We start from the raw sequence: 25,175 nt of genomic DNA on the forward strand, positions 1-25,175 counted from the left end.
ATAATCGTATATATTAATCCTATAATAATGAAAAAATCGAGTACATATAAAAATTATACAAAATACAGGAAGATTAAGTTGATGCGCAATTTGTGAAATATATGTCACATCGAAAATTAATTTACAGAAACTTAGACGATTAAGTGTGAATGATACATTTATAAACCTACATATATCTGAACAAATTTATTCTAGTTCACTGTAAATACATAAGAAACGATTATATATGCTTATTTATAACTATGTAATCGTAAAGTATTGCTACCAACAATAACCATAGCACAAGTTAAATACACATAAAAGAAATGTAAAAAGAGGAAAGGTTACACACGTTATCTTCTAAACAGTCGTTTCTCCTTTTGTGTTCACTAATTTGTTTTTCTTTTTACTAAACGTCTGTTCGATTAGGACCATTCACAGTTCCAATGTACATAAACCAAATAGAAATTCAGTTTCGGTTGTATCGATATGGCAATGTTTCTTTCACTTTTAACACTTCACAATAGTGCATAATATGTAAAAATGTCGAAATATCATCCAAATCTATTTGTCAGTGGCAATACCATTTTTTAATGTGTGTTTAACACTCATTAAAATTTTAAAGTTCACACGTTTCAGGATTCAACAGTAAGTCCCAGTTAATGCTCTTCTCAAATACTTCCTTTTGTAACCATAGCTCACAATGTTGTTTAAACTCTTCGCTCAGTTCAACTTTTGCACCGAGTACTGATATAATAGAGTTATCAACAGGTTCCATGTCTTTGTTCTTAGGAGCATTAGAATATCGGCGATTGTTAAATTGATCAACACACGTACGTAAGTCGCATTCTTCTACTTGAAAATCCCAAGGTCGTGCTTCTAAATCTAAAATATGATAGAAATTTTCAATTTCTTCCAATGACATTTAGAATATGGTACTATGTGTAAACAGTAATTATCTTACCATTGCCATAAGCCCAATCATCGTTTAGACGATGTCTTACTTTTGCATAAATTACGCTAATAGTTTTCATGTTACCTTTCCGCCATTGGCGTCCTAAATATTTGGTTTGCATCTTTAATAATTTTAATACATATAATTGCATCATTGCATGTTTAACTTTCAATGTACGCTTTAATATAGGAGCAGATTTAAAGACGACCAGCATCTGATAAAAAAAAATGGAGTTAAGATTTGCTAACAAGTGAGACCAGTATCTAAAACAAACGTAGTATTTACCATAATCCTACTATGCTTCCATTTCGTTAGTTTGTTAATAATTCGTAATAAATTAATACTGGAGAAAACATTTCGCCAAGAGTACGCTTGACTGTTCTCAATCTCAAGGCTTTCTATGGTTAGTTCTGGTTGATCTCCAATAACACACATAGGGAAATCCAAAATAGGAATACTGTAATAGAAAGACAAGTAATAAGGATAATCCCAGTAAATCAAATGAAGTGCTAGTCGTAGATAAATACATACACATTCTTAGCTTCAATGTAAGCCACAATGTTCTGATTTAAAAATTTTAAAACAAGTGGTATACAGTTGGCAAATACCAAATGCTGTGACATAAATTCGAATTGATATATGTGATTCAGTTTGAAATGTTTTAACAAGAGTAACAGAATTGCAGAAACTGCTTTAACAATAATTTCCTTGTGTCTGTTCACATCGATACCAAGTGACATTGATTGAATAACCGTCATACTGAAAAAAAAATCGTGTATAAATTAGGACATTAATGGTAAAAAGAAATTAGATGATGACAGATTGAAGGATTTATTCCTACGGCATTTGTCCAGGTAAAACATCAGCCATGATATTTGTGCTGTCTGTCTTGGCTTTGCTGGCCGGTGCAGCCGAGAGTAAAATTTTCAACAATGCGATCATATACTGTGGAAGATTCGGCAACATGGCTTGATATAATATTTCTGTTGGTGTTTGACGAATCGGAGGCTCTGGTGTACTCATTGGATTCCTAGCTATTTCCTCTTCTTTTTTTATCTGAACTTCAGCTAAAGACGTATACATATGCTAAAAATATAATAATTTGTATATATTCAACTAGCCTTCGAATTAAAAAATGAAAAGCTCATGGTTACTGAACTTACTCGTTTTAGTGTATTAATACCTTCAAGTATCGGTTGTGGCAAGCCAACCAAACTTTCTCTGTCTCCTTGTACTTTGTAGCCAACAAATTTTAGTCTAGCTACTTCAAGGAATTGATCAATATCCTTTTGTCTGACTTTCGGTGTCCATGGTAAACCTATGGAAATAAGTTATTATATATAATCACTTTACATGAAATGATTCGTAATTGAAAATAAACAATTATAATATACAGATTATACCTTTTCCCTTAGTAACTGGTGGAGTACTAGGCCTTACTTCTACATGATTATCTTCAAAGTAAGGCTCATTCCAACCTGGATTTTTCAATTCTGAAATATCAAATACCATTTCTGATAATGGTTCGTCCAATGACCTTTGTTTCATCAAACATTGCTGGAATAAGTTACAAGATTATAATGCTCATGTTTATACAATACATTGCTATAATTAAATATGTAAAAGAAACATACTCGTCGGTATTTATATGGTGTCTTTTGGTTATTATGTATCTCAATTAGATCTCCAGCATTAATTGGAGGTGAACTAGCTCTCATAGTCTTAGCAACTTCTATGGTATCTTCTTGATGCGTATCAAGACCAGCTTCCTCGCGATACTGTTTCTTTAATTTCCTTAGTGTATCAATTCCACCGAGGGACACCAAGATTAATTTCCACAAGAGTAGAAGTACCTTTTTCATTGCAAAATTCGGCGCTGATCCACTGCAAAAGCATGTTACCATACCAAGAAGCTTAATTATGAGCAGTTCTTCACCATATGGGTTTATTAAATCTTCTTTAAAAGATTCAACATGATTCTTATAAATACTGTGCTCTAAATTCTTTGTTTCTTCTCTCATTACTTCAGTTATAATATATAAAACAGATAGGATTACCCTTAAATCGATAGAATCATCAAGACTAACAGTTATCTTCCTCATTGCTGAGGTAACTGTGGTACTGTTCCTAAATCAAAAAAGACGTGAATGTAGAATTTCTGTTAAGTGCGATAGAAAATTATTCACATAGATATAAGAACTCACTCAATTTCAATATTAAGAAGCTGAACAAATGCTGGAAAAGCTCCAGCTTCATACAATAACATTACATTTGTTCTAGTCCAGTCTTGCTGCTCCTTATCAGATTGAACTTCGGCCCAACAGCCTTGAGCTAAATACAAGATACATCTTGCAGCCTTCATTCTCAACTGTTTATTGGAGACCTCCAACTGATCTAACAGCTTTGAAATCACTGACTTCTGTTCTGTTTCCGTCAAGTTTTGCCACCATGGTCGTAATATATAAAACTCCATTTGTTCTTCAAAAGCCTGAGAACAGGCATATTCATATTTTATTAGTTTTATTGCAGACAAGGTCTAAATATATCAAGGATTTAGATTTGAACTGTTTAATGTGGTGATTATTATATCACCCGCATTTGGATGTTAAAATCATTTGTTCAAACTTAAAAATTATTTTAAGTATACAATGATTAAGGGAGTAATTAATATCACAGATCTTATCTTCTTAGTATATGTTTTCTTAAGTAAAGTGCTTTGATCTTATTGAGTTTTACGGTTATTAAATGAGCAGTCAACAAGTTCAACAAATACATAATTAGATGTCTACTATACAAAAATTATATATATATAGTATTATATTACTTTAGTAGATCTGTTAACTGTCTCTATACTCACAGTAAGATTAACATGCAATTCATATTGTTCTGTATAACTGTATAATTCTGCAATTTCATTAGCATGTGTATCTGCATCATCATAAACAAAGTCTAAATCTCCATTTGATTTAAGTGTTTCCTAAATGAGAAAAAAAGTTTATAATGATTTAATGTTAGTTTTCTCGAATAGAAAAGCAGAAAAGTACAAATAAGTTACTCACCATTTTGTGAATGTCAAATTTAACGAGTATTGCACAAGCAAGCGTATGAGTCGTTGTTGACAAATTGTGGTCTATGATATATAAATTGTAACAATTCAAGCGATAAAGGATGGCAAATGTATCTGCCAAAAAAGGTTAGAGACGATTTGGTCCTCGCGATACTAGCCGCTCCTTACGTCCGTCAGATATTTTTCACTCAATTCGCAAAACATTTATTCACATCACTAGCAGAATATATAACTAATAGGAGGGTGGTCGTGCTTGCCGTATCCATTATTAACGTAGGATAACATTTTCCAACAAGATTAAAAACGTTTCACACACTGCACACCTAGCGCAATTTATGAATCGATACCTCTTTTAAGCAATCATTAAAACTGTTTTCATGAATCGATCAATTTTTGTTATACACACTTGTCTATCTGAAAATATGCATATATCCTTTCTTTATTCGATAATATTGAGGAATTTCATCGACGTAAACGTAAACCGATTACAACAGATTACATATCAAAATACGTACATACATATACACACAGTTGTCCACCTGGCCATAAACTATGTACAACAAAGAAACGAATTCCTGCTGGAATTTTTAATGTTCATATCCTCAAATTCGACGTCCTTGATTATCAGACGCATTGCTGTTTATTAATGACGATATTTTATGAAGTTCTTAAGCGTAATATTTTATTTCATGCAGTAATCTCTGAATTCATGATCTATATCCAGGGGTAACAAAGCTTTTGAATTGAGAAAATGCAGCGAATTGCTACATTCTGATTGGTTAACGATTCAAATTGAACCGTGCTGCACTAATAGCCGATGACAAAAAGAGCAAATAGTGAGTGAGCAAGAGAGCACGATATCAGTACAACATGTGCGAGCTAAGTCACACTTGTCACAGGGAAATTGTTGATTCTCCGTAAAACAAAGAACTATCGTTTAAAATTCAATAGAACATTTACGATAGATTCAAACTTTGCTTTATTGTTTTAATATCTTATTTCATTAGGGAACTTGTGTATTTGATTTATATACCACACAGCTGAATTTCTTAGAGAAAATGAATTGGACAGAGGCAGGTAATGAATTATAGTTGTAAATAACATACTTGTATACATATACCTATAATACAATAATGTACTTGTAATAGTTATACTTATAAATACTTGTGAGCGAATGAACCTTTAATTACTATCTATGATGCTTTTTATGCACCTTGTAGCCATTGGATAAGAAAGAGTTGAACATATCAATCAAAAAGAAAAAGTGATATGCATTGTTTCTATGAGAATATCGATACTTGCCTGTAGCTATTGTCCATTATTAATTATTGATTGGTACGTTACATCATGTCTCGCCGAACTACAATTAGATTATCGGTTGCTTTTTATATTACGGATAATATTTTGTTGCACAGCCAGTCCCTCTTGTAAAAATGTTTGGTCCCCAAAACATAATTTTTTGAATCGATTTACAGCAGTAGTTTCTAAAGGTCAATTATTGTTTATTTGTTCCAGACGGACAAGCGTTTTATATGATAGAAATGTTAGTCCTGGGTCCTCAATACAAATGACAGGTGTTATAGTTGTTGGCTGTTGAGTTATAATTAGATTGTTTTGATTGGCGACACAGTCTAGTAAACTAAGTCGGGAACATCATTAGTGCATATATGGAATTGAACTTCTTTCAATAGACGTCTTATTTCTGACTTTCTAATATTTGAATTTATACTTATGTTTTACGGATCCTTTGGACTAATATATTTAAATGTAGATAGTTAACGTCTTCTATTTTCTTGAAAATTTTTGATATTGTTCACGTTTATGAATTGTGCTAACGAAGACCCTGCCACCTTGTACTATATATAAAGTCAATTATTACTGTTTTCTACCAATGTGTAATTCAATTCACGATAAATCTTCGTAGAGAGAACACAGCGAATCGACAACCAATCAGAACAAAGAAAATTTCTATGTCGATACTCTATAACAGATCATATTGCCGCCTGGAAATATATGTCGTATTATTATACAATTAAATTCTGTTTATACGTGCATAACGTGGTTCAATGTACGTGAGCTAACAGCCGTTGTTTATGCACTGTATTATTTCAAATACGATAATGCATCAGCAAGGACTATTATAACGGGTAGGAATTATGCGAATTACGGCAGTATGTTTTATACATTATTTCAGAAATTTTGTATTATTAAAAGTCATCAACCTCTCATGAAAGTCCCTAGTCTTGTTATCAATTTTGTTTAGATATTTCTCGAAGACGATACGTGACCAATTAACACTAATTGGTAAGCAATTATGGATAATTAAAGAGCAATTTTTTAAGGTATGTTTTATTAATATTGGTTACTACAGTAAGCAACTTCAATAATGTTATTGAAGTTAATGTTCAGTGCGTTGGCTATATTGACTGTTTAAAATGGTAGCGTGGAACGTTACAACTATGCTTTGAAAAAGTGATTTTTGAATTTCATATACAATAAATATTAGTTGTATTCGTTACTATTATTATTATCGTTATTATTATTTTATTACACTATCCAGAGATAGAATTCTTGAATGGACAAATCGACTTCTATAAATTACGTATACATTAAATCATCTTATGTCAGTAATATTAGTTGTAGTTTACATTTTAATAAGGAATTAACATGAGTCGACAAAGAAGACATGCTGATTTTACGGATTCGTTAAACAGTTTCAGTAAGTAAATATAACATAGATTTTAAATTAACATAATAAATATTTGCATGTGTTGTATTGATTGTCAAATAATTCGTTTTTTTCAGTAACTACTACTGGCTCTGATACTCATTCCGGATTTCAAGATAGTTTAGACCAGATAAAAGAATGTAATATTCTGTCTAATACATCTACACGCAGTAGTAAACATTCACTTATTCTAGCAGGTAGCTGCACAAAAAATCCATCAAATACATCTACTACATCTGTTACACCTACTCGATCAGTACCAGATTTAAATAAATGTATTGATTTATTTCAAAATGATAGCTTAAAAGAGGAATTCGTATTTAATAATGAATTTAGTCATACATGTAAGAAAGTTGATGCATTAATATCAACTCCATCAGAGACAAAAAAGAGAGATACCAACTACAACATTCGTCGCATGACTGAGAAAAATTTAATTACATCAACAGCAAAGTCATGGCCAAGAGATACCAATTGCAAATCAAAAAGTATGAATATTTCTAATGTACAATGTGAATATGATAAAGAAGCTGTTGGAATAAATAAATTTGAAAAAATACTTTGTTCTTTAGACAATCAGCTCAATAAAATAAAAGAAGCTTCAGGAACAGAATCAGTGTTAAAACGTTTATCTGATACATTTGTGACTGCTCCTAAAAATTTCACACAACAGTTAATGACTATTATTGAAGAATCAGTTATAAACAACAATGATGATACATGTAATGCTGCAGCATTCAATTTGAGCAGATTAACAACAGAATTTCGGAAAATGTGTAAATTTATAGAAGATGAATCGTGGCCTGACTGGGCTCCATCGTTGTCTTCAACAAACATAAGCTCAGAAGATACAGTGAGTCCAGATAGCAATAAATTGGATGATGAAGCATTTAGACAAGAAAAATTATTATCTAAATCTATGAGTACAGCTTCCTTGCCTAGTACACCATTGTCAGCAACATGTGTACTTAAGAAAAGGTTCTTCCAAAAGATCTCAAAAAACCGATTTAACAGAAGTGCAGATAATGTAACAAATTTATCTCCAAATTTGTCTAGTGTTGAATCTTTTGAACGTTTGGAGGCACAGTGCAAGAAATTGTTTCCAGAGGAGAAGGAATCTTTTGAAACTTTAAATAGAAGTCTTTCAATGCCTTCATTGTTAAGTATGTCCCATCTTGAAGATATTTGCGACCAACAAATGGCTTCATTGAATAGTTCTGATGCTTACAAAAAAGACAAAATTATATCAAGTACACCCAATTTATATAATAAATGTTTAGAACAACCTTTGATAAATAAACTTGATTTTAAGTTTAATAAATCACAACAAGAATCAGATTGTAAATCTACAGATTTTGAACAAGACAATATTTCATATTCTAAGAAAAGATCTATAAGATCTAACAAAAGATCCGAGTTTAGTACCATAAATACTGATAAAATCATAAATGATTATAGAACATTTGATACAGATGAGTTAGAGAAAACACTTTTACAAGATATAGCTGAAAAGAGGAAAAGATGTCTTGATACAGCAAGGCTCATCACAGAAATCAATGCAAATACTAATGTTGTGGAAGAAAAAAGATCACTAGGAGAGTCGTCTTTATCTTCTACTTTAACTGATTCAAATTCATCAGTTAATAATGAAGCTGAGTTTATAAAAACTTTGATGTCATGTAAAGATTATTTGACATATTTGGAAAGGCAGAAACCCATTATTAATTTATTTAAGAAGTTCAAACCAAGTACACCTAAAACTCCGCCAAAAAGTGAAGAAGAAATTATTATACAAAATATAGAAGTAAAGGAGGATTCTGCAAAAAAATATTCAACATCGAAATCACATACATCGAGAGAAAGTCCATTAAATCCGAACGGGAACATTTATAATATACGTAATTCACCATTATCGAGAGAGATAAATAAAGATAATACAAAAAAGACGGAGCATTTAACACCAAAACTCTTTGTTACACCAGGTAAAAGTCCTCAAACTTCAAAATACAAAAAGAAGAAGGAATATTTTCCTAATATAGGTAGCCCGTCAAAAAATGGTTTGGGAGACCATATCTTGAAAAGTCCACATGCGAAAGGATTGTATAGATTGAATTATAATACTATAGTATCACCGGTTGGAATGTACATACGAGGCACAGATATGCAACTTATAAAAAATGTGCATGCTAAAACTGATGATATGCTACTTACACCTACAAGAAAGATCATTAAACCACTACAAGGTGAAAATTCAAAATCATCTATCCAAAAGGCTTCACTAAAGCTGAATTTATCTCCTAGATTAGGAGTAAATCAAATGCATAAACAGGAGGTATATTAATTATGAATTAGATAAATTAATAAGTTTTTAATGTAGAATCAACTTTATGAAAAATATTTGCTTCTGTATATTAAAGCATTTATTTTAATTTTTTATAGGTGATCGTAAATAAAGAGAATACTAACACCCCTAAAAGCCATTTTATACTTCCCAAGGTTTCTTATGAGCTTCCTTCACGGGTAAAAATAGTATGTATTATGAAGTGATTACTTTTGAGTTACAGATATGTACATCATACTCATATATTACATTTTCAATAGATAAAAGAAGACAGTACATCCAAAATGGGAAATCGAGTAAAAAAATTGGTGGAATCAGCACAAAGTAAAGTAGTGATTCGACATGAAGGTATTATAAAAGCAGAATCTATGTATACATACTGTATATAAAGTAAGAATATAAAATTTTACAAATGATGATACTCAAATTTTAATAATATTTTTAGCTAGGATTAAATCACAACATAAACAGGAGGCTACTGGATTAACACCAACTGAAGAAGGATTCGAAATACAGTATAAACCAGAAGATATATCAATACATGTAGAACAGGCAGCTAGCAGAACGAATTTTATTCATAAAAAATAATACATGTAACTAGTATTTTATAATTGCAAATAAATTGATATCTTCTATTCCTGTTGCGGGTAAATTGCGAAAATTAAGGAGAAATACTTTCTAATAAAGTTTGTATTTTCTTATGCTCGTGTTTCATTACATTTTGTCCCTAATTATATTGCAATACAAGTTATTCTAAAGTATATAATTTTTACTTTCCATACTGAATGTGGAAAAATAGAAAAATACGAAAACACTTTCTCTGGCTGTGCTTTCTAATAGATTGCAAGAAACAGTTCCAGAGAATAGCGGTTCTTTACTATACTAATTACGAAATGAGTCATACTATTACTTCTTCGCGTAAAATTTCTAGAACGTATTTACGCGGTATAAATTCGAAGATTGCGTTGTTATCTCTCGTTGAGTAACGTGTGGAACGTTCACCATTGGGTTCGTGCTGCATTTGCACAGAGACGTACGATTCGTTTTGCACCCCATTACTACCGTCGCTACTTCTTAAAGTATATCAGATCAAAAAAGTCCTGTACAAAGTCAAAAATAGCAAGAAGCATCAGTTACTTGTATACCAAGCACAGAAAATTAAAAATTTATACCACAGATTTAGAAAAAATTTTAGATTGAAACAATAATATCTAATCTCAATTACATTAGCTGGCATTAAAATCAAATCACTTATGTCTGCCCATTAAAATAGAGATTCTTTTACTTCAATTTCCTTCCTTTGTACAATTGCAAAATGAATGGAACGAAAATTTTAATAACCGATGCGACATATACAAATGTATACAGCCCTGGTTTGCGCATAGCACAGGCACAAACTATACTCGTTGCACACGCCACGCAGATACTTACCTATAAAAGAGGTCATGGTAGGGGAAGGTCGATAAATTCAAAGCAACTCAGTAGAACTGGTCAGTAATCGCTGTGCTTTCACGAAACTCGTTGATTCCGCAATCAAGATCAAATACCAATCAAAATGAAGGGACCAAGCTGTGAAAAGTGCTCCAGTAAGTATTACTATCACACAAATATCTAAAAGCATCATTTCCATAGGCCAAATTAATTTCAAAACCTGCAATTATATGTACTGATATATTGAATTACCCTTAAAATACATTTATACTTATTTATTGAATACTTGATTTTTCAGTGTTCAAATATACTTGAGTTAACTGATCATCAATTTTTATTCATTTAAATAGTACAAGTTAAATTACTTTCTTCCTTAGATAAAAGATGATTCGTTTTTCATCGAACCGGCATAGTAACGTTTCTAAATCATTTTTACAAACACACAATTGCAATGATTGTTTCGGCGAATTATTGAATAAGATTTCCGCAGCTTTGGCGATTGTGTAATTTAATAAAGGAAAATTCTTGTCCACCATAGAATTTCTTAGGAATGCACTTCGCGTAGGAAGCATTGAAATAAATTATGTATTAAGCTCTATTACTCGGATCAAAAGCAGTGGTCTCAACTGACGAGTTCAGTCAATTTATCATCCGTTCTTATCAAATACTATGTATTTTCTCAATACATTGTTTTAAACATTCTAATCATGTGGTACCTAGCATATGGATGATTCATTTTTTAATAATATTTGTTGCAGACAAATGCCAGGACTGCAAATGCGGTTCCTCGTGCAAGTGCGGCACAACCAGTTGCGGCGGTAATTATTCACAATTAATTTAATCTTACTCATTTAGTTCTATTATACAAAAGCCCTACTTGATGCCTTAAAGATAATAATTTAAGCTAACGTGACAACAAAATTAGAGGATATATACAAAATCATGACATTATATTTTTCTTATCCCTTCAATAATGTTTTATGTCAATTGTTTTCAAAACTAAACATAAAGTAATAGTCAAAATAATCTGTTTAACATTATTTATTGAAATATTGAAGGCTTTTTAATCGAAAAAAGATTTAATTTTAATGCAAGCATATGTTATAGTAAAAATGTCGAAAAGTTTAAATAAATTCTGTCGTGACAGTCTTTTGAAGCAACACGCACCACGTGTAGTGCTCGGTAGATTTAGTGTTAGACTATTTCGAAGGAATATAGCTGACAATTTCTTTTTTCTGAAAAGGTCAATAATAACCAATGAACTGTGATTTTAATTAGGAGCTCTTCCTTTCTATATATTATACCTATTTGGACAGTTCCCCATTTACAAGATTTTATTCAAAATAAGGTGTACTACGAGTGATGGATACATTCGTGACTGCTTAAAATATACAATAAACTTTATTCACAGCGCACTTTATTTTCGAGAAAAGTAAGCAGCTATTCTATAGCTACTACATTTTTCATTTTATATTTCTCCTCGCAAAACTACAATCGTGCGATCATCTGCGAGACGCCGTGTATACAATGATTAGGAGGAAACAAATGATCAATTGTAAATGCGATTGTCAGGAGGCTATACCGAGCAACAATTGTTTGAGAATTATATCGCTGTGCTTCCGTATAATTTTATCTCGATATCCCTAAATAATTATAAACATTCTATTTTTTTTGTAGATAAATGCTGTTGCAAATCTGGAGAAAAGTGCTGTTGCCAGCCCTGTAAGTGCTAATTCGGAAATGGAACGCTACTAACTTCGATCTTCAATGGGATGGACGTTGCGATGATAAATCATCAGTCAAGATTTTAGATGCCAGTATCTACGCTAAGCCCTTTCCTCTGTTTGTTGACACTATCGACGAACGGCTAATAAAATTCGACAACTTATTGTCACCATACTGCCAATGGAATTTTATTAGCGTATGAATTATAGTAGGATTGGAGCATGCTGAGGAAATAATAAATTTATGAAAATTCATTGTCCCATCTATCACATCCCACTCTGCTTATGCATTAAGTTTAATTCAATCATGATTTTTATATAATTGTTACAAAAATGTAAAAGAGAAATGCATATAATAAAGAATATCTAAGAATGTGAACTTCGAGTTATAAGAAAGTACAGAGTATAATTATCTTTATATCGTACATGTACTCGATATTAATTTAGAACCGAGATAAAGGAAACTTGTAACAGTTGAAATATGAGATATGAATACCATTGTCGCATTTCGCTGACATTATATTTTGCTTACGCTTTACAGTTTTGGTTACTTAATACCTTATTTTATATTGAAGGCGGAGAAAAATGCGTGTTGCGATTTATACTGTTAATAATCCGTACATTTTGGTTGGTTAGTAGTGTTGGGGTTATTTAAAAAAATCCTACGATATTCTGTGGTGCAATGAATAACAGTAAATATAACAGTTTATTAGAAAAAAAAACAAAAAGTCGTTTTCACAGTGCAACTTCTCCTGAACATCGATATCAACGACAGAGACTACGACAACGTATAAGTTAACTCGATCGTGACATTGCACGAAATGAACTGATTTTGCAGTTTAGATTTTTGCCTCTTACAAAATCTCCTCCATCATCATTAATTTGTGTTCCCTATATTATTTTAACACTTATTCTCTCAACATTGTACACCCGCTCTACCTTTTGATTACGCAGGACTTCGAAGAATCTACGCAATAAACTCAGATCAGCTGTCTTAATACTCTGCTGCCAATTCATCATCACTTTATGACATTTGCTTTTGATCATTTTGTTTTTTTAGACTTCGGAAAATCTTACAGTATTAATGTTAGTAAAAGTGTATACTTCATTTCTAGTAAAGTATTTGACACGGAGCGGCAGCAGCAAATATCCAGGACACGTATAATATTTAAACAATGGATGTAGCATTTATGAATTTCTTAGCAGATGCAAATTATAAATTATATATTGCAAATTAAAAATTACAAAATATAAACCACGAGGTGTCATGTTATTCTTTTTGATCGTTGATTTCATAATTGCAGAGCAAATGCTCGTACATCTCGTTACTCTAAAATATAGGAAAAAATAGGGATATACTTTTGTAAAATAGACCGCTGATAATCTAACTGCAATTTTTGAAACAGATTTCCTCCTCATAAAAATAATAATGTCATATTTGTTTTATTGTATTTATAAATCGATAAGTACGTTGCAGCACTTATGTTTATTTTTTTGTAAAGCGAAGCCTTAACAAAAATTCTAATCTATATTTTCTACACATTTCCTGATATGATGTAACGATCTTCATGATTGTACCTTAAAAATAAAGACATCAAGTTCGATTGTAGATTGTTGAAATAAGTAAACGGTTTTAATGCCAGACAAATTTATTTATTTTAATAAAGACGTTGTTAGGAGTATAATTGAAGTTATTCTAAAGCATACAACGTTTATTTTTCACGCCGAATGCAAAAAATGATTGAAATATAAAAATACTCTCTCTAGCTGTATTTCCTAACGGGTTAGGAATATCCATGACAAAGAACTGCAGTTTTTTGCTGTACTAATAGAAAAATGAATCACGCTACTACTTTTTGATGTGAAAGTTCTAGGATGAATTTACGCGGGACCAATTCGAAGTGCGTCGTTGTCTTTCGTTGTTGTGTAACGTGTGAAACGTCCACCATTGGGTTCGTGTTGCGCTTGCGTGGGTTCATATACTTTGCTTTTTTATTCCATTACTACTGTTACTAATCTTTGAAAACTTTATAGGAATTCTCAAATTATAGAAAAGTATTTGTATTTCAAGCCAATTTGTTAAATAGCGATTCTGTTCATTTATATCAAATTTTTAATTGGAAAGGTAATATGTAGTCTACATTATAATCGCCTGTTAATTGGCTTTATAATAAAATCACGTTACTACTTATTTAACTTTGTTAGAACGGCGATAGTTATTAAATTTCCTTATTCTTTGTAATTGTTTATTAACTTCAAGAAATGTTTGAATATGATGTGATGCAGAACCTGCTTTGAATGACTACAGTCCTGATTTGCGCATGGCACAAACCGTACTCGTTGCGCACGCCACGCAAATTCTTACCTATAAAAGAGATCATGGTAGGAGGAGGTAGATAAATTCAAAGCAACGCAGCGGAACTGGTCAGTAATCACTGTGCATTCGCGAATATCGTTGATTCTGCAGTCTAAAACAAATACCAATCAAAATGAAGGGACCAAACTGTGGAAAGTGCTCCAGTAAGTATTATTGTCACACAAACATCATTTTCATATGCAAGATACATAACTCTCTTCTTAACATAATAGTTGTTCCGTTTATTTTGACCGGTATTGTAACGTTTCTAAATCATTTCTTATAAACACACTAGTCCAATGAATCGTTGATTCGGCGTACTATTGAATAAGATTCTCTCAATTTGACGATCGTGCAATTTAATGAAAGAAAATTCTTGTCCTCCATAGAATTTTTTCGGAATACATATATTATATGATTCATGTTGTTACTGGGCCACGTAGGATGCATTGAAATAAATGATCTATCAAGTTCTATTGCTCGGACCAAAAGGAGGGTTTCAACAAACGAGTTTAATCAATTCGTTATCCGTTCTCATCAAATACTATATATTTCGTCAATGGATTATTCTAATCTTTCTAATCATGTGTTACCTAGCGTGCGGATCATTCATTTTTGAATAATATTTGTTGCAGACAAATGCCAAGACTGCAAATGCGGCTCTTCGTGCAAGTGCGGTACGGCAAGTAGCGGAGGTAATTATTCACAATTAATTTAATCTTACTCATTATCGCTCTATTATACAAAAACCTACTCGATGCCTGAAAGACAATAATTCAAATCAACGTGGCAACAAAATTAGAGGATGCATAAAAATTTGTCATGACATATTTTTCTACTCCCTTCAATAATGCTTTTCTGCAATCGTTTTCAATGCAAAACATAATGTACCGGTCAAAATGGCCTGTTTAATATTGTTTATTGAAATTATGATTCACATGTCAGGAGGTTATACCGAGCAAGAATTTTTTGAAAATTATATTGCCGCGCTTCCGTATAATGTGATCTCAATATCGCAAAATAATTATAAACATTCTATTTCTTTTGTAGAAAAATGCTGTTGCAAATCTGGCGAAAAGTGCTGTTGCCAACCCTGTAAGTGTTAATTTGGAAATGGAACGCTACTAACTTCGATCTACAATGGGATGGACGTCGCGATGATAAATCATCAATCAAGATTTTAGATGTCACTATCTCCATGAAGCATTCAGTAGGATTGGAGCATGCTGAGGAAATAATAAATTTATGAAAATTCATTGTCCCATCTATCACATCCCACTCTGCTTATGCATTAAGTTTAATTCGATCATGATTTTTATATAATTGTTACAAAAATGTAAAAGAGAGATACATATAATAAAGAATATTTAAGAATGTAAATCTGGAGTTATAAGAAAGTATACATTATAATTATCTTTATATCGTACATGTACTCGATATTAATTTGGAAGCGAAATAAGAGAAGCTTCTGACAGTTGAAGTGTACAATTTAAATACCATTGGCGCATATTGCTCACATTATCTTTTGCTTATACTTTACAACTTTCATCGTTTTTGTCGTATTTTAAATTGGAGTCAGAGAAAAATGCGTTTAACGGATTGTACGGTGAAGAAAATGGTTATCGCCGGTTAACTTATCTCGTGTTGATAGGGTACCACGTTTCCAGAATTCTCACAGACACACTGTAACTGTAATGTCATAATCGACGTTTCCAATAATCTGTATCTTTTGATTTGTTTGTAACAGCAAGGCCACGGACTACAATTATGACAACGACGAGCTTTTAATTCACTTGATCAGAGCTTTGACCAGAATTTACGATCTTTTAGTTTAGTTCCTCCACCCTGACAAAATCTTCTCTTTCATTACCTTTTGTTCATTTCACACCCACAAACTCCAACTTTTCGTTTCGCAGAACTTCGAGGAACCTAAGCAATAAACTCAGACCAGCTGCCTCAACACTATACTGCCAATTCATCATCATTTTATGATACTTGCTCTTGATCATTTTGTTTTTTTTTCGATTTCGGAAAATCTTACAGTATCTATATTAGCAAAAGTGTATACTTAATTCTTAGTACAGTACTTGAAACAAAATGATAGCGGCAAATGTTCAGTATAGATATATTTTTTCAGATTTCCTTTTCATAAAAATAATAATGTTATATTTATTTTATTGTATTTATAAATCGATAAGTACGTTGCAGCACTTAAATTCATTTTTCTCTAAAACGAAGCCTTAACAAAAATTCTAATCTATATTTTCTACACATTTCCTGATATGATGTAACGATCTTCAAGATTGTACCTTAAAGATAAAGATATCAAGTTCGGTTGTAGATTGTTGTAATAAGTAAACGGTTTTAATGCCAGACAAATTTATTTATTTTAATATAGACATTGTTAGGAGAATAATTGAAGTTATTCTAAAGCATACAACGTTTTTTTTCACGCCGAATGCAAAAAATGACTGAAATATAAAAATACTTTCTCTAGCTGTATTTCCTAACGGGTTAGGAGTATCAATGACAAAGAACTGTAGTTTTTTGCTGTACTAATAAAAAAGTGAATCACGCTACTACTTCTTGATGTGAAAGTTCTAGGATGAATTTACGCGGGACCAATTCGAAGCTGTGCGTCGTTGTCTTTCGTTGTTGTGTAACGTGTGCAACGTCCACCATCGGGTTCGTGTTGCGCTTGCGTGGGTTCATATACTTTGCTTTTTTATTCCATTACTACTGTTACTAATTTTTGAAATTTCACGGATTTTAAAAACTTTATATACATTCTCAACTTATAGAAAAGTATTTGTGCTTCAAGCACAGAAATATATGCATTGTTACGTCCAAGGAGTTAAGTAACGGTACCGGTGATTTATATTGATTTTTTATTTGAAATGATAACATGTAGTTAATATTGCAAAAATATATTAATTAACTTTACAATAAGATTTCGTGACTTATCTCCGTCATAACAGGGAGTTATTGAATTTCTTTTCTTTTTACAATTGCGAGTTAAATCGAAGACAAGTTTGAATTACGTCAAGATACGGAACCAGCTTCGAATGATTACAGCCCTGGTTTGCGCACGGCACGAATGATACCGGTTGCACACCGCACACTGCACACGCCGCTCAAATATTGGAGAGTAGCTGTGAAAGGGATATGAATTGGTAGAGATATTGTAAATATTTTGAAAATAACTAGTGAGAGTATTTGTTTTTTTTTCATAGAGATATTTATGCGCATGAATTTGCACCTGGTTACAAATCAATACTATATCAAGTATAGCAGTAATACACGACTTGACTTTTTTTTCGATTCAAATATGCTATCTGAAAACAAGATCGTATTTGATGTAATTAAATAGAAAATACTTTAACACAGAAAGAATGTTTCATAAGACCAAATGGAAAATCCTTTAATGTATCTTTACTTTTTAATAACTTAGGAAATGATGCTAATTTATCAAATTACTGAATTCATAGATGTCGATAGCTCATTCGATACCATCAACTTATGAAAGAGACATATTACACTTTTCGAAAAATGAAATGAAAATGACATGTAATTTTGAAACTGTTTAATGGTGCCACGACATTGCTAAACAGATATAGGTGGCCAAAATGTTGTAGAATGGTGTTTTAGCTATTTTAATATCCTGTTCTAAATAAAAGTATGTACCACTTTCATGCCACCTCTCTCTCCTTTTGTCTGGGAGAGGTCATGGTAGGAGCTGATCGATAAATTGAAAGCAGTACAACGGAACTCATAAGTAATCATTGTGCCTTCACAGAACTCGTTGACTCAGCAGCCAAGATCAAGCATCAATCAAAATGAAGGGACCAAATTGTCACAAGTGCTCCAGTAAGTGTTACTATAATGTCAACTTCCAGTAGTAATTTTCAAACATGCGACCGAACGCATTAGCAGGTTCAACTACCTTTAAAATCCGTTTAAGTTTTCTATTCATTAACTACTTACATTCTTGTATGCTCAAATACATGTATTAACTTCGTCAAATTTGAAAGCAACATTTCTTGTTTATTTAAATATTACGAATTAAATTAGTTTCTTTCTGAGGTAAATATTATTTTGTTTTATCGTTTACCGGCATAGCAGTTTAAAATCTTTCTCTATACTTACATCGTTATAAATGATCTGTTGTAAGCGACAAGATATTAGAAGGAAATTCCTGTTTGCCAAGGAATTTCTTGGGCCGCTTATAATGTACGGTTAACGTATTTATTAGTCAGCGTAGGAAGCAATGAAATAATTTATCCATCAAGCTCTATTGTTTGAATTAAAGGAGATATTTCAATGTAGAGGTTTAATCAATTTACCGTCCGTCTTTACTGATCAATACGTGTGATACCTAATGTTTCGGATAACTAATTTATTTATAATATAATTTTGTTACAGGAAAACGATCAGGGTTGGTAATGAGGTAGCTCGTGCAACTGCACTTCATTCAATTTCGGAGGTAATTATTTATAATTTATACAATTGTTTTAATATTTAGCTATATATCTATCATACGAAAATCTACTTAATACTTGACAAATGATAGTCGAAGTTTAAATGAGACAAAGATATTGTAGTCTGTTTAAATATTTGCCATAATATTTTATTAGTACTTTTCATGTGCTTTCCAGAAAGCTTCAATTTTAATTGTTTTCAGGAAAACCTAGAAACAACTTTAAAAACATGTAGTTGCTATGCTTTGCTCTGATAGTACAGTTCTATTTTTTTGGCAAAGTCGGTCAACTACCTGTTAACCATGGCTATCGCTAATACGAGTTCATTGAACGCTCCGCTGTATGCAGGTACATTATCAACAATTAGAAGTTTCTCTTTCCAACTTTCAAACAATATCCGATTAACATTTGTATGTCGGAACTTTTTCACAAAAATACAACTGACTATGCTTCGGATCATTTATAATTTTTCTAATCAATTTTTTCAACGTATTTTTGAGGTACTCTTTTTAGATACGTTAGTTTGTCTACAGGCCTTATAGTAGCGAAACAGAAGAAAATTTAAATAATTGTCAACTAGGTAGTAGTTCAAGAACAATTTTTATACTTTGGATCATTGTAATAAGTAATTAGACGGATCCGGCTGTTTGACATGCAAACCAAATTACTAGGAAATTATAAATAACAAGAATCACTTAATGATTATATTGCTATATGTCTACATAATTATACTGTAATAATCTATTTTTTTTGCAGGCAGTTGCGGTTGCAAACTTAGCAGACGGTGGTCAGTCTCGCAAGTGCTAAATTGGAAAGGGGACGCTACTAAATTTGCTCTACAATGGGATGGATATCGCAAAGATAAATCAGCAGTCGAGACTTTAGATTTTGCTATTTATTTTACGTTATTTTTATTATTATCGGGCCACGACTAATGAAATTTAATGGCTTGTTATCACGATACTGATAATGGAATTTCATTGGCGTATGAACTGTAGTAAAATATAAGCATTTATCACATTTCAGCCTGTTTATATACATTAAGTTTCATTTAGTTCTATATTCTATAACATTATTACTTTTTTTTTTAAATGGAAAAGTCATTAATTAGATTGTATTGAAGATATTGAGAAACGCTCGTTTTGAATTTATTTATAAATAAGAATGTCTTGTAAAAGATGCAGTAAATTTTTATTTTGCATAAAGATCCGCGGTTTTGTTATTATAGACAATAATCTTTGTGTTTTAATATGTTAGTGGGTACGAAGTATTGGTATACTTCATTCGATATTCGAGGATCCGGGAGCCATTACCATTTCTGTATCGTGCAACTTTATTGATAGTTACACCTGTATTAGTATGAATCGAGTGTTATGTATACTCTATTTTGACGCTATCCAATGTGTTTCGTGGTAATGGTCAAGGGTAAAACTACGGAGCAAAGCTTACTTAGCGGAATGGGGATGTCAGAAAAGAAAGAGTTAAGTGTTTATGTTTTCATTCTATCCTTCTTTTCTCATTCGCACTCATTGCCGTTATATAACAATTTCCGATGTTTATCCTATTTCATTCAATTCCGACGTTATCTACAGTCGATCTCTGTCACTGCATAGACTTATTAGTATATTTATATTTTGTAAACTTATAAGTTTTAAATTTTTTATTCACTCTTTTTAAATTACAATTATTATATATACACGTGTGCCGTTTATAACAATATTATTATTCAACTAAGCTGCCCAATAATTTGGACGTTTTCGAAAATACAGTCTGCGACATCTGTACGGATTCTGTATTTTTGGTAAATCTCTGTAATTCTATTTGGATTACATAGATAGCGCTAGCAGCTTTGGTAAAATTTCTGGTTTCACAGCAAGTTCTAGTTAGGTATTGTTAAAAAATTACAGTTGCTAGATTTAAACAGTTGTTTGTTCAGAATATTTATATTTAATTATATTTTTTTACAATGTTTGTATATTTATCTATGGTATTGTCACAGACGATACATCTAAACGTAAAATAAATGTGTTTCAACATTTACGCTCGTTTAATTTTTATATTACCAGTCAGATAATTCAGTCATTTAAAATCTTGAGTATCAACGAGTCTTTCCACAAATTTCAATTTTGAAATTATAATTGATTATTGGCAGAGGCGAATTTAAGTACAGACTAACAAGGTTATAGTCTGGAGCGGAAATATTTAGGGGGTGGCGTTTATTGAGGTAAATTTTGCTTTAGATTCTTCTGCATACGATTTATTTAAAATATTTTTTTATGAATTCAATAAGTAAGGACTCATTTTAGTTTTTTTAGGCTTTTACTGCCCGGACCTGTATGGCCATATTAACAAGCAGTTTCTTAATATTCAGTTTATTAATAATTAGTTTCGACAATGACTCCATATACAGTTACTCGTTAAAATATTTAGACATTTTTGAAAAAGGTATAAATCTTTAAAAATTGAACTAAATAATTTGAATTATTTTCGAGCTGTTAGAAAGACTAGCTTACTACAAAACAATTCCAAAATTGTTGCGGAAACTGCAATTGGTTGAAAGATCAAAGAAATTTACATTCTTTATCTCAGCTTATAAGAAAACTTTGAACAATGCATCTCAATAATTTGCCGAACAATGCTGAAAACGTTGTTGATTTCGTTGTTAGTTACATAAAATAAAAATGACTGAGATTTATACATTTTTCATGATTGTAGCTCATAATAAGTTTAAGCGATTTCGAGTAAAGTTTCAGATCTGCAAAACGCGTTAGTTAATTTATCGTTACAGTTACAGAAAAATAGTTACTTTTTTAACGTATTTATTTTGTTTTATCATTTCAATCAATTGCAACTTTCGCAAAAATTTGTTTAGACATTGTACAGTAAACTGGTCCATCAAATATCTAGAAAATAATCGAATCGGTTGGTCCAATCTTTAAAAAGTTTCTCGTTAAAAGTTTTTCAAATATTTTAGTAAGGAACTTTAAATTCCGATGTTATTTACGACAAATGCGTGTACTTACTGGGACTTTCGTATAGGGAATACGTCTTCGTGAAACTAGTTTTACCGCATAATCTAATCCCTTTATCGCGAATTGAAAATGCATCAGTTGGATCTGACGTTCGCATTAAATATCGAGCAAGGTACACCCGGTTCCCTATATTTGCACAGACTGTGTTGGCCCTGCCGTGTCGTAGAACAGAGGGAATGATTGAGTTCGCCGGTATCAAACGGAGTTTACATACCTCCGTTCGTTTCTACAAATCAGTGTATAGTCGATCAATTGATCATTGATAACCCGATCTGTACGCGGAACACATATTACCTCGAAGACCGTGAAATTGTACGTTTCAAAGTAAAACTGTCGCTCGATCGATTCAACGAATCGTAGAAACAATCGGCATTCTTGGCATATTTCACATGATACGTACATATACTGATATCACAGGAGCTCGAACGAACAAGATTCCTTTAATATCAGAAGCTCGTGTCCAAGAATTTTTTAAACATACCTTGCACACCTTAAAATTAAGAATTTAATTTCATTTCTTAACCATTCCATTTCTTGAATGCCTTACGTTAGAACTTAAAGGATTGACAGTCTTTTGTAGTTAAATTGATTAACCTCTTATTCACGATGCGCCACTATAGTGTCTTTCGCAAATGTCATTTTATATTACGATGCCGAGACAGTGGTTCACTTTACTGTGAATATATACAGTAAAGTGAATAAAGTTATATATATAATGTGTTAATATATACAGCTGGAATGTATAGTCTCCATTGTGCTCGTGTAGAGAACAGCGTGTTCGTCACACATTGCAGTGCTGCATCGTCTACGCGTCGAACTTTGTCGTATAGAGAATTAGTCCGCGCAACCTTCAGCCGTGTTTAAGAGGTTAAATTAAAAGGGCATAGCCGATTAAGATGGTCAAAACTGCCCTTAGAGGTTTTTCAATGAGTCATACACCGATCGATAGCTGACCAATAAAAACTCATCTGTGCAAAATTTTAACCCTGTAAYTTGTCCGTGAGGGTAGTTACAGGGTAAATTAGATTTCGCGGTTTTCYGGCATTTTYCCAYYTTYAGYGGCTTTCTAAAATTTYGAAARAAATATGRCTYATTTTGGACATYAMGCCGCTGTTATASATGTTATRGAAYTTTTTCAGATTTTTCAKTTGCAAGCTGTGATTATCAAAAATGAAAAACCCCCCMAAAAATYGGAAARTTKAAGATTTCTYGAMWWYTAWATTATMDKYAAMACTTTTAYATTAATTCCCTGAYAAGRTACTATCACGGYTCGTGTACTCAATTTTTCTYAGATTTTTTGCTCGCCTGCAACATTGTMAAAAAAAATGAAAACCCAATGTGTCGATGTTTTTTGCTGTCAGAATGAAGCTACTACTTTTTTAGTTTACCGCGAGTGTGGATTAAGTAATTTCAAACGTTATGGCATCGAAACAAATAATTTTTTAATTAAAAAAAAGTTGTAACGAGCGGAATATATGCCGAAATGTTTCCGCTCATGGAGAAATCTTCAACTTTCCGATTTTTTGGGGGTTTTTCATTTTTGATAGTCACAGCTTGCAACTGAAAAATCTGAAAAAATCCTATGACATCCGGCTTGATGTCCAAAATAAGCCATATTTTTTTCAAAATTTTAGAAAGCCGCTAAAGGTGGAAAAATGCCGGAAAACCGCGAAATCTAATTTACCCTGTAACTACCCTCACCGACAAGTTACAGGATTAAAATTTTGCACAGATGAGTTTTTATTGGTCAGCTATCGATCGGTGTATGACTCATTGAAAAACCTCTAAGGGCAGTTTTGACCATCTTAATCGGCTATGCCCTTTATAATTTACACATACAATAAATTGATCTCTACGAAATTTAGATCAATGCGGCAAACAATTACACGGTGTACAAAACGACAGTTCCGATATTTCGATTACTCTTTCGACCAGCAATGAAATTTCTTTACACGACTGGAGTAGATTAGATTTAACTTCGATTGTCGTCGAAAAAATACGATCGTTTATCCGTGCAACTATGGTTCAATCGTAGGATGCTGTCACGAATTGGCGACGCTCCTTTAATTGATAACCCGATTAATTATGCATTCGGACTTTGAGCGCAACACCAGTTCGCCAGTTCAAACAAGGGTGGCAAGTCGTCCGGAATGTGGCATGCAAAGTACCGCTTGCGTGCGAAACAGTTGCGAGCGAACGTGGCTTTTGTTAAAAGCGCTTAAATTTATAATCATCGTCGTTATCGGTCCTCGCGATCAAAAGGCAACGGTTACCAAAAATTCGCTACGATCGAGCAACAAATTTTGGGAATGTCCCAATACCTTGAACATAAATTCGATCTCCATAGTAATTATATTCGATCAAGTCCATTCATCGCGCACTCTAATTGGTTCATGTTTTAATCTACTTTTAGCGAATGTCAGACAATTTTGTTATCTACAAAATGATCCTTTAATCTGACATTGTTCTCGCTGGTAGGAACTTGAATGTCGAAGAATTCTTCGTTTTATTCTTACGTGATATTTCTATAACGATACAACCCCTGGCAAATGGTATTTGATCAAATAAACTAACCGTCCAACATTACAACTACTCATATATTTGACACGGAAATGTGTTTTATTCATAATGAGGCAAATGTAATGACAAATCTCGTCATATATTTTAGGTAAATGGTGATATAATCATGAACATATATTTTTTTCATCTCTATTGTAATCTTCATCGTCCAAAGCATTTATTATTCCAATAGATCTAATCTATTCTCACATTATTCTAATTGTAAATTACGCGTGCACACGTAATACTATTTTTGTCGCTGCGAATTAACGCTCAAGTTACGAGTCCAATGATCGCGTTCACGCTTTCGATAAAATATTTTCTGCCAGGTTTAGTAATAGCATCGAAGGGCCAAAATAGACAAATTACCGTCGAGGAATTGGATACGTTTTTACGAAGAGTCGTTTCGACACTGGGTGCAGCTGAAGTCGTATAACTTCGCGCAAAGTAGACGAATGGGAAACACGTTTCTTTCTTTACGTATCAAGTAGTGTGCGAAGGAAAGAGGAATTATAGCTCACGGAG

General features: G+C 32.3%; 2 protein-coding genes and 3 long non-coding RNA genes across 8 annotated transcripts; 4 read left to right on the forward strand and 1 right to left on the reverse strand.

Moving 5' to 3' along the window:
• Window positions 1-171: 171 nt before the first annotated feature.
• Strip (striatin interacting protein) lies at window positions 172-4,546 on the reverse strand. The gene is made up of 12 exons (XM_078193019.1): window positions 4,517-4,546; window positions 3,994-4,415; window positions 3,792-3,911; window positions 3,139-3,422; window positions 2,569-3,061; window positions 2,338-2,491; window positions 2,098-2,252; window positions 1,776-2,020; window positions 1,466-1,693; window positions 1,220-1,391; window positions 944-1,148; window positions 172-864 (listed from the first exon to the last, which is right to left on the reverse strand). The coding sequence occupies exons 2-12, from the start codon at window positions 3,994-3,996 to the stop codon at window positions 599-601; spliced, it is 2,325 nt and encodes a 774-aa protein (XP_078049145.1). The 5' UTR covers window positions 3,997-4,415; window positions 4,517-4,546; the 3' UTR covers window positions 172-598.
• Window positions 4,547-5,932: 1,386 nt separating this feature from the next.
• On the forward strand, window positions 5,933-9,771 carry LOC144476361 (uncharacterized). 4 transcript variants are annotated; one of them, XM_078193185.1, is made up of 6 exons: window positions 5,933-6,720; window positions 6,807-7,217; window positions 7,302-9,061; window positions 9,169-9,258; window positions 9,331-9,418; window positions 9,516-9,771. In XM_078193185.1, exons 1-6 carry the CDS (start codon window positions 6,669-6,671, stop codon window positions 9,656-9,658), a joined length of 2,544 nt encoding a protein of 847 aa, XP_078049311.1. In that variant the 5' UTR covers window positions 5,933-6,668; the 3' UTR covers window positions 9,659-9,771. The 4 variants fall into 4 exon arrangements, with proteins under 4 accessions (XP_078049311.1, XP_078049310.1, XP_078049309.1 ...); XM_078193184.1 differs by having other exon boundaries at window positions 5,933-6,148; window positions 6,265-6,720; window positions 6,807-9,061; XM_078193183.1 differs by having other exon boundaries at window positions 6,807-9,061.
• Window positions 9,772-10,533: 762 nt separating this feature from the next.
• LOC144475828 (uncharacterized) lies at window positions 10,534-12,604 on the forward strand. Its single transcript, XR_013494930.1, has 3 exons — window positions 10,534-10,656; window positions 11,260-11,319; window positions 12,179-12,604. It is a non-coding gene; the product is annotated as an uncharacterized LOC144475828 (long non-coding RNA).
• A 2,011-nt stretch (window positions 12,605-14,615) lies between these two features.
• Window positions 14,616-15,961, forward strand: LOC144475876 (uncharacterized). Its single transcript, XR_013494936.1, has 3 exons — window positions 14,616-14,745; window positions 15,217-15,276; window positions 15,632-15,961. It is a non-coding gene; the product is annotated as an uncharacterized LOC144475876 (long non-coding RNA).
• Window positions 15,962-17,646: 1,685 nt separating this feature from the next.
• LOC144476588 (uncharacterized) lies at window positions 17,647-20,980 on the forward strand. The gene is made up of 5 exons (XR_013495050.1): window positions 17,647-17,661; window positions 17,743-17,754; window positions 18,378-18,448; window positions 19,004-19,064; window positions 19,816-20,980. It is a non-coding gene; the product is annotated as an uncharacterized LOC144476588 (long non-coding RNA).
• The last annotated feature ends 4,195 nt before the right edge of the window (window positions 20,981-25,175 follow it).

The sequence above is a fragment of the Augochlora pura genome, chromosome 10 (assembly GCF_028453695.1).
Source record: "Augochlora pura isolate Apur16 chromosome 10, APUR_v2.2.1, whole genome shotgun sequence".
In the NCBI taxonomy this organism is placed as follows: Eukaryota; Metazoa; Arthropoda; class Insecta; order Hymenoptera; family Halictidae; genus Augochlora; species Augochlora pura.

Coding starts and splice junctions, on each gene's coding strand:
- Strip (XM_078193019.1), bottom strand. Junction 3,062..3,138: donor CTTCTTAATATTGAAATTGA/GTGAGTTCTTAT, acceptor TTTTTGATTTAG/GAACAGTACCACAGTTACCT. Junction 1,392..1,465: donor TACATTGAAGCTAAGAATGT/GTATGTATTTAT, acceptor TTTCTATTACAG/TATTCCTATTTTGGATTTCC.
- LOC144476361 (XM_078193183.1), top strand. CDS start 6,669: ATGAGTCGACAAAGAAGACATGCTGATTTTACGGATTCGTTAAACAGT. Junction 9,062..9,168: donor ATCAAATGCATAAACAGGAG/GTATATTAATTA, acceptor AATTTTTTATAG/GTGATCGTAAATAAAGAGAA. Junction 9,259..9,330: donor TTCCTTCACGGGTAAAAATA/GTATGTATTATG, acceptor CATTTTCAATAG/ATAAAAGAAGACAGTACATC.